The 9,542-nt window shown below is 42.0% G+C and overlaps 1 protein-coding gene across 1 annotated transcript in view; it reads right to left on the minus strand.

Moving 5' to 3' along the window:
- The window catches only part of LOC127655729 (pleckstrin homology domain-containing family G member 4B-like), a 55,805-nt gene extending 47,060 nt beyond the window's left edge, over window positions 1-8,745 (minus strand). The window contains exon 1 of the mRNA XM_052143693.1: window positions 8,497-8,745. Coding sequence (XP_051999653.1) covers window positions 8,497-8,565 — 69 coding nt within the window. The 5' untranslated portion in view covers window positions 8,566-8,745. The remainder of the gene's footprint in view (window positions 1-8,496) is intronic.
- Between the last annotated feature and the right edge of the window lie 797 nt (window positions 8,746-9,542).

Below are 9,542 nucleotides of genomic sequence, written 5' to 3' on the forward strand. Positions count from 1 at the left end.
ACATCTAGAACACCTTAACAACAACATAGCAACATGCTAAAACTCCTAGAACACATCAGCAACCACATAGCAACAAACTAAAAACACCTAGAGCACCTTAACAACCACATAGCAACATGCTAAAACATCTAGAACACTTTAGTAACCACATAGCAACATGCTAAAAACACCTAGAGCACCTTAACAACCACATAGCAACATGCTAAAAAACATCTTGAACACTTTAGTAACCACATAGCATCATGTTAAAAACACCTAGAACACTTTAGCAACCACATAGCATCATGCTAAAAACCACCCAAAACACCTTAACAACCACATAGCAACGTGCTAAAAACACCTAGAATACCTTAACAACCACATAGCATCATGTTAAAAACATCTAGAACACATTAGTAACCACATAGCATCATGCTAAAAACCACCCAAAACACCTTAACAACCACATAGCAACGTGCTAAAAACCACCCAAAACACCTTAACAACAACATAGCAATGTGCTAAAAACACCTAGAACACTTAAGCAACCACATAGCATCATGTTAAAAACACCTAGAACACTTTAGCAACCACATAGCATCATGCTAAAATAACCTAGAACACCTTAACAACCACATAGCAACATGCTAAAAACACCTAGAATACCTTAACAACCACATAGCATCATGTTAAAAACATCTAGAACACATTAGTAACCACATAGCATCATGCTAAAAACCACCCAAAACACCTTAACAACCACATAGCAACGTGCTAAAAACCACCCAAAACACCTTAACAACAACATAGCAACGTGCTAAAAACCACCCAAAACACCTTAACAACCACATAGCAACGTGCTAAAAACCACCCAAAACACCTTAACAACAACATAGCAATGTGCTAAAAACACCTAGAACACTTAAGCAACCACATAGCATCATGTTAAAAACACCTAGAACACTTTAGCAACCACATAGCATCATGCTAAAATAACCTAGAACACTTTAGCAACCACATAGCATCATGCTAAAATAACCTAGAACACCTTAACAACCACATGGCAAAATGCTAAAAAAAAACACCTAGAGAGCATTAACAACAACATAGCAACATGCTAAAACTCCTAGAACACTTTAGCATCTATATACAGTAGTAACATGAAAAAACCATACAAAACTCCTTAACAACTACATAGAAACATGCTAAAAACACTCAGAACACCTTAGCACCCACAGGGATCCAACTCTTTTCTAGGCACAATTTTCCAGGGCATTTGATATGCCCAACGGGTGTAATATTTAAGCAATATCACACTAGAGGTCATAATATGTATATTGCGGTTGGATATTTTTTTCTGAATTCTGAATTTGAACTCTCACTTCTGAATAAGCAGGTCACTACATAGCCCAAAAAGCTGTGATCTAATACATAAATATATAGTCTGTATGTGCTGCATGCTTCAGAATGCTCTATGCCATTTACTACACAAACACACAATGATGATGATGCAGTGTTTTTAGTGCATGAGCGGCTGGCTTCACACATTCACATTGAAGCGTGCAGCACATGCAGATTATACATTTAAACTCAGTTAAATTGCAGCATTTTTAAGTTTAATAATGACACTAGGACATATTGCGATTTTAATTTGATTAAATGTGCATTCAAACATTCATATTCATCCCATATGTCCATTTTCTTGACATTCCGTGTTTTATAGATAATGCAGTTTTTATGACTGGATTTAGTGATTACGTCCATGTTTTCCACATAGCAGAAATTATAGGGCCCTACATGTCATAACAACGGTATAATCAGACTCCGATCATTGAATTATTTAAAATGTATTCGCATCCCGAGGCACGCTACCACCTCAGGGTGTCAATAAATTTTCCAAAAATATCAGCGGTTCGACCATCGTCATGAATGTACGTAACAGGGCTTCGTTCATGACAGTCAGCCATTGATGTTGTTACACAAAGCGACTTACAGTGCACTTATTACAGGGACAATCCCCCCGGAGCAACCTGGAGTTAAGTGTCTTGCTCAAGCACACAATGGTGGTGGCTGTGGGGTTCAAACCAGCAACCTTCTGATTACCAGTTATGTGCTTTAGCTCACTACGCCATCACCGTTGATTTTACTACAAAATACCATGGCAATACTATGTTTACTGTAGTAAAACAATGGTTCATTTTTGTAGGGGAAGGTTAGGGGTAGGTTTAGGGGCAGGGGTTGGAGTAGGTGACAGTCTGTGGGACTCCAAATAAACAGTAAACACACTGCAGTGATGCCACTATGCTGTATGTTTGTATTTCATTAGGAGTGCAAATAGCATCTAATGCTATTTGCACTCTGTGAGAACTTAATTTGCACTTAAATCTCTATTTGCCTCAAATGTGAATTTGTCTCCAGATGAAAACTAGTCAAATTAGACCACGCCCTCTTCCTCAAAACCACGAACAAAACTACTACAACCCTGACTACATTAAATACAGGTTATGGGAACTGTGTTGGGTCATCCAATGTCAAATCTGAGTCCTGAAGCAAAACTATTTGACAGCAACTTGTACAAAACAAACTCTCTGTGAACTCCCAACAGTGTTACTGGAAGGTCATTATATGCAAGTTAACAGTGTTTCCGAGTCCTGTCGATCTCTCTCTTTCTGTCTTTCTCTCTCAATCTCTGTGGCGGGTGCATTTAGTGGGTCAGACAGACAAAAGCGGTGCGCACCAGCTCTCCAGTGGAGCATGAATCAAGCGCAGGAGTGTAACATGAGAGAAGCAGCTCCGTGTGGGAGCGAGTCACTCCGCTGCGGCCAGACAAACAAAGGACACAGGTTACTTAGACCCGCCCCTCATGTGCAGGTTTAATGCATTTCTGGAGATGCACGGTGACAAATGAGTGATTATAAAGGTGAAGAACAACGCGGCGACAGCAAGGGTCTGACTGAAAACAATCCAATAATTAAGTCGAATCAGAAGGCTTGCTGTTGCTTTGCTTTTCTCGAGATGAAACAATAGACAATAGTTACTGAACATTCAAGGAATCGTTCAAAAATGCACTTTTGAATTTCTCTTGTGAAGCACAAAAGGAGTTTTCTATCAGCTAATCTGTTCATAGTCACCATTCACTTTCATTGTATGGAAAAGAATGGCAGTGACTGAATAAATGGTGACACGGGAGGACTGGGAAGAGAAATCGGCCCGGGATTTTACATAGCAACTGGTCCAAAAGTTGTCCTTTTCTGCATATCGCGGCACCGTTTTGTGGTCCATTCTGCATAACGCGGTGGCTCGTTTTAGCTTATCGCGGCCCATTTGGCCCGTTTCGCGGCCGACCCACCGGCCCACTCGGTTCTCCCAATGGCCAGTCTGCCCCTGATCGGCCCCAATGTGCATCGGCCCACCGATACCTGGCATACCTGGCGGGAAAATGCCAGGTATGCCAGATTACCAGTCCAGCCCTGAATGGTGTCCAGAGTGGCATGGACCTGCCAATTTTTGGGTCACTATCCCTTTAAACACTAGGTACATTTTTTATTGAATCGTTATTTGCTGATAATCTTCCCCTCCTCTGCAGCGTTCTAACCCATCCCAAACATTCAAACTGGTGCATCATGTTTAGTAATGGCACGTGTTTTGGTCTAGTAATAGCCATGTTTACATCCAAATCAATTTTATGAGCAAAATTGGAAAATCACACAATCGCAAAAACAATTTACAAATGCAGCAGTATTTCCATCCCGTGTGTCTAAGAGAACAGAATCAGCAGTTCTGGGAAAACTGAAGTCACCGTGGCTCTTTTATTAAAAGTAATTAATTACTAGTGGTTTAAAGTGTGCAGACGAAACGCTCAGGTAACATTTCAGATGCTATGCAATAATATTGATGATAATGTCTGAGCTAATTATGTATTCACATTGCTTGTTGAAGCAAAGTCACACAATACTGCGGGGGGCAGTATTGCACTCGCTCTATCGCACCGTTGTCATGAAAAGATGGCTGAGCTGGAAGGCAAAGCTCTCGATCTACCGGTCAATTTTCGTTCCTACCCTCACCTATGGCCATGAAGGCTGGGTCATGACCGAAAGAACTAGGTCGCGAGTACAAGCGGCCGAAATGGGCTTCCTCAGAAGGGTGGCGGGCTTCTCCCTTAGAGATGAGGAGCGCAGTCATCCGTGAGGAGCTCGGAGTAGAGCCGCTGCTCCTTTGCGTCGAAAGGAGCCAGTTGAGGTGGTTTGGGCATCTGGTAAGGATGCCCCCTGGGCGCCTCCCTAGGGAGGTGTTTCAGGCACGACCAGCTGGGAGGAGGCCTCGGGGAAGACCCAGGACTAGGTGGAGAGATTACATCTCCACACTGGCCTGGGAACGCCTCGGGGTCCCCCAGTCAGAGCTGGTTAATGTGGCTCGGGATAGGGAAGTTTGGGGCCCCCTGCTGGAGCAGCTGCCCCCGCAACCGGACTTCAGATAACCGGTTGAAGATGGATGGATGGATGGAATTTTAAAGGCTGTCAGTCGATTCAAATATTTACTCGCAATTAATTGCATGATTTTTCATAGTTAATCGTGATTAATCTAAATTTGAATGTGCTGAAATTTGACTCTACATATACTTATTTTCCTGTCAAAATGCATTTAGTTCCTTCTTAGAAAAGAAAAGAAACCTAAATGTATTTAAAATGTTTTATTAACATTTTCCAAATAAAGCATTCCACAGTATAAATATAGAAATGCACTAAAACAGCACCAATGCCAGCACCATTAAACGTTTCCCAAAGACTAAGGGAGGTTAACTACTTAAAAAAACATGAAGTATTAATTGCAATGGACATTCAGTCTCTTAGACTCTCGTCCTGTGATCCACTTGTCTGGAATGTGACTCTGGCAAAAATGCTTTTATTTCACTCAAGTCCCATCTCAAATCAAATCAAATCAAATCACTTTATTGTCACACTACCATGTACACAAGTGCAACAGTAGGTGAAATTCTTGTGTGCAGTTCCGAGCAACATAGCAGTCATGACAGTGACGAGACATATACCAATTACAATAAACAACATACTTACACAAAACAATTTACATATCAAATGTACACATACTTACACAAAACAATTTACAAATCAGATGTACACATACTTACACAAAACAATTTACAAATCAGATGTACACATACTTACACAAAACAATTTACAAATCAGATGTACACATACTTACACAACACAATAATTATATACAATGCAGAATATAGAACAGAATATACAATACAATACAATAAGTGGGAGTATATGAAATATATATGTGTATATATATATATATAGCAGTTGTATTGAGGAGAATATGTTGACAGTCCAGTGTGAGATTATAGATTAATAAAGTGCAGTGCTAATTATTGATCCTGATAGATCAAGAGTTCAACAGTCTGATTGCTTGGGGAAAAAGCTATCATGTAGTCGGCTGGTACGGGTCCTGATGCTGCGATACCGCCTGCCTGATGGTAGCAGTGAGAACAGCCCATGACTTGGGTGACTGGAGTCTCTGATGATCCTCCGAGCTTTTTTCACACACCGCCTGGTGTATATGTCCTGGAGGGAGGGAAGCTCACCTCCGATGATGTTCCTGGCAGTTCGCACCACCCTTTGCAGGGCTTTGCAGTTGTGCGCGGTGCTATTGCCGTACCAGGCGGTGATGCAGCCAGTCAGGATGCTCTCTACTGTGCTGGTGTAGAACCGTGTGAGGATGTGGTGGTTCATTCCAAACTTCCTCAGCCGTCTCAGGAAGAAGAGGCGCTGGTGAGCCTGGGAGATGTTCCGGTCCGCCTCTGATGACGACATCGAGGTCTCATCTGAGAATCTGAATGAGATTTATTGCCAAATTTGCAATAAAGACACTGCTCCAGTTATCTGTTGAAGATCGGTGTGGAGATGTGGGCCAGCTGGGCAGCTCAGAAGTGGGTGAAACACCATCTGGGCCCTGTGCTTTCCATGTATTTTGTTTTTGGGAGACCTGGCACACCTCCTCTTCACAGATCTTAAGTGCAGTTTTAGCAGCAGGAGAGGGGAGGATTTGTACTTCAAATCTACAGTAAAACAGATTCAAGTCCAGTTGTTGGTTCCCTACAGTGTTGGGGGACGGTGTCTTGAAGTTAGTAATGTCTTTCAGGCCTCTCCACACTGATGCAGGCTTTTTTTAAGCCACTATAATTTCCTTAGTCAGTGTGTTCCTGGCCTGATTATACAAGATATTGTCCCTGCTTCTGGAAGCGTCCTATTTGGCATGACGAAGCTGTCTGAGATTTCCTGTAAACCATGGTTTGTCATTGTTGAACGTTAAATAAGTCCTAGTAGGAATGCACATATCCTCACAGAAACTGATATATGATGTCACAGTATCTGTGAGCTCGTCCAGATTGGTGTCAGCAGCAACACAACTACTTTTTACAGTCTTTACTACGGGTTTAGCTGATTTTAGTTTCTGCCTGTAGATTGGAAGAAGATGAACAGACAGTGATCAGAGAGTCCCAAAGCTGCTCCAGGGACAGAGCGATATGCATCCTTTAATGTAGTATAACAGTGGTCCAGTATAATTCTGTCCCTAGTGGTAATATTTTGGCAGTTCATGGGTGAGGATGGCTTTGTTAAAATCGCAGAGAATAATAATAAGCGAGTCCGTGTATTGTTTCTCCGTGTGTGTGTGATCTGATCAGCCAGCTGTTGCAGCGCTGCACTCACACACGCTTGTGGAGGAATATAAACACTCACCAGAATAAACTGAGAAAACTCCTGTGGCGAATAGAGAGTGGAGATCCGCTAGATATATACTCGGCAGTGCTGTTCGAAAGTCGCACTGTCGGAGCTTGACCAGCATGCCGGCTCACTACCCTCGCCTGCTTCTTATGGCATGCTTAAACAACACAGCTGCGCCTTCGAATAAAATGACCAGCAAAACATCCGAACAGACAAAAACCGGGAAAAGATCTCTGGAATGTGCTGCTGAATGTTCAGCTGTTTGTCCCTGGTAAAACTGATTGGGAAAAATGACTAAACACAGGACAAACAAACAAATATCCACATCAAGGTGCCATCCGTGGCGCCATCTTCCTCTATCTGGGTTTGTTTGGTACACAAATACAGTTAAGAGGCCCTTTCTCCATCACTTGATCGCTGACACGGCACAAAGTATCCGCCCTATTCCATCCAGTGTTCAGCACGCACACGGAGCTGAATAAAATGTCAGAAGCTAATGTGAAAATTGGTAAATGCGTCACTCGATTAAACTCGATTAAGAAAAATTCACGTTCACTTCGACAGCTCTAACAGAAATGTATAAATTCGGTAAATGCAGTACCGCCGCTCCCTATAAGCAGACTACGCAGTCTGCATAGGGCACCAACCCCCTAGGGGGGCACCATCTTACCCTAGGAGGGCACCAGAATGTCCGCCGGCTGCCCTTACTCGCACATTATACGTTATTCAAGGACCCGAAACCAGTGGCGGAACACAGATGATCGCTTCACACTCATATCATGCAAACACAACCCCGCCCCCGTCCATAAACATCCCGTAAAACAAATGTCCACCTTAAGCGACATTTTGGAGATTTTACTCTCATCTTGCACGAGTTTCCAACCAGCATTTATGCGATATCCTAAAATGTAAATGCACCATTCTATTCAATGCAAATGAGATTTTAAGTGACAATTTCAGCCCGTTTCTCTACATACAGCTCTTTTCGTTGGGTGAACCATTTATTCTCTTAAAATGTATTGTTATTGGGAAAACATAAATTGCATCACGTTTTACCTATTGTTAGCTACATGTGTTGTGGTAAAAACATTGTACATTGAATGCATTTGAAAGATGTGAGCGCCGCACCGGATGTGATTGACAGCTGTCGAACAGGTTCACGTCTCGCAGATGGAATGTCAATTGACTCACGAGAGACAAAAGCAACACTCAGCTGCTCTCAAACAGGTTCTCTAATGAATCTCTGAGCGACTACCTCACAATGACACAAACACACGATGTAGTCCAAACGTCTGACTGGTAGTGTGTGTGCTTATGGGACTCTTTAACAAGTCAAACTATATTCTGAATTGGTTTCATATCAGATACGGAGTCCAAACCCGTCATAAAGGATCTGTACCTCTAAGGATTCCTAAATGTACTTTAAAATTCACACGGTCACACCATTAAAACAGTCAAAACAAACGTTTAATGAGAAGCCTGGATGGAAATACCATGGTAAATGAATACAGTATCATGATGCTGTAGTTACACAAAACATGGTACCACCACAACACAATCCCTTCCCATAGATGATATGGAACTTCCCAACATCTGTAAGGAAAAGCGTTTTTCCTGTCTGATTGTCCTACACAATCCCAGTGGAAAGTGGCTTCAGTTACTAAACTTAACTCAGTTTAAAAGATGATAACACGCTTGTTTTTGTGGGTGAATATGTTGCCTTAAAAGTGAAATAATTCACACCAAAACAGTCCGGTCCAGTGCTTACCTTAATACACAGGTAATTCTCACAGCTGCGCGACTTCACTCGAGAGTGCATAGTGATCAGTGTTCGCATTTAAAGTTCAAAGTGATTAAAAAAAACATAAATAAATAAATACGTTTGATGAATTAATCCAGTGTATGTCCACACATGTTCTCGCAGTCATTTGCGTCTGAGCGACACGGAGCGTGGCAGCTCTGTTGTGTCCATGACTACATCAGCCGGTGTCTCTCTGCGTCTGTGGGAAGTTGGAGCTCGGATTCGGCCCTCCTCCCTGTGTCATTCCTCCGGCCTCTCCCTGCTGGATAATGCATACTGATGCAATTTCCTTTAGCACTGAGAAAACACACAATCTGAGCTGTACACACCACATCAACACCCCCGTCACCGCAACTGCCCCGCAGGGGGACTAACCTTTACTACCCCCTTACTCAGGACTGGTCAAAGCTCCCCCACTCTTGCTCCCTCTCTTTGTCCTGACAAAACAAATGGACTAGGGTTTCAGCTTATGCTGTCGCTTTTGTAAAAGGAGGTGAAAAAAGGAAAAGAAGACATCAGCATGCCATTGGTAATTTAAGTCACTCAGCTACAATAGTGTTCCTTTAAATCTTGTCAGGAAAACTGCTAATCCCTTAACCAGAGCTGACACAAACTCACTGTTAGGAAAGCAGACCATAAATGACGTTTAAAAAAGGTTTGCACACAAACACAAACTCATGTGTAAATATGAAATAGCCCCTATAGCCCCTAAAAACACAATAAAAGCTAGATGCATGATAATTACACAAAATAATAGTTTTAGATGGACTATGTCATGTTAAAAATGTCAAAAGTTGCATGCTGATTTGAATGTTGCTTTGCATGCGTTGCATCACCACTGAAAGAACTGCTTCAAAGCAATCAGAAAAAGTTCACTAAATCACTAAACTAGGACAAAAACTCACTGGACATTTGCAAAACTGCCTCAAACCTTAAATTTGGATTATTTGCATGATGCTAGAAAAAACAGAGCATAAAAAGTGAATAAATAAATTATTAAATAAATACAAAGG

The sequence above is a fragment of the Xyrauchen texanus genome, chromosome 15 (assembly GCF_025860055.1).
Source record: "Xyrauchen texanus isolate HMW12.3.18 chromosome 15, RBS_HiC_50CHRs, whole genome shotgun sequence".
Classification (NCBI taxonomy): Eukaryota; Metazoa; Chordata; class Actinopteri; order Cypriniformes; family Catostomidae; genus Xyrauchen; species Xyrauchen texanus.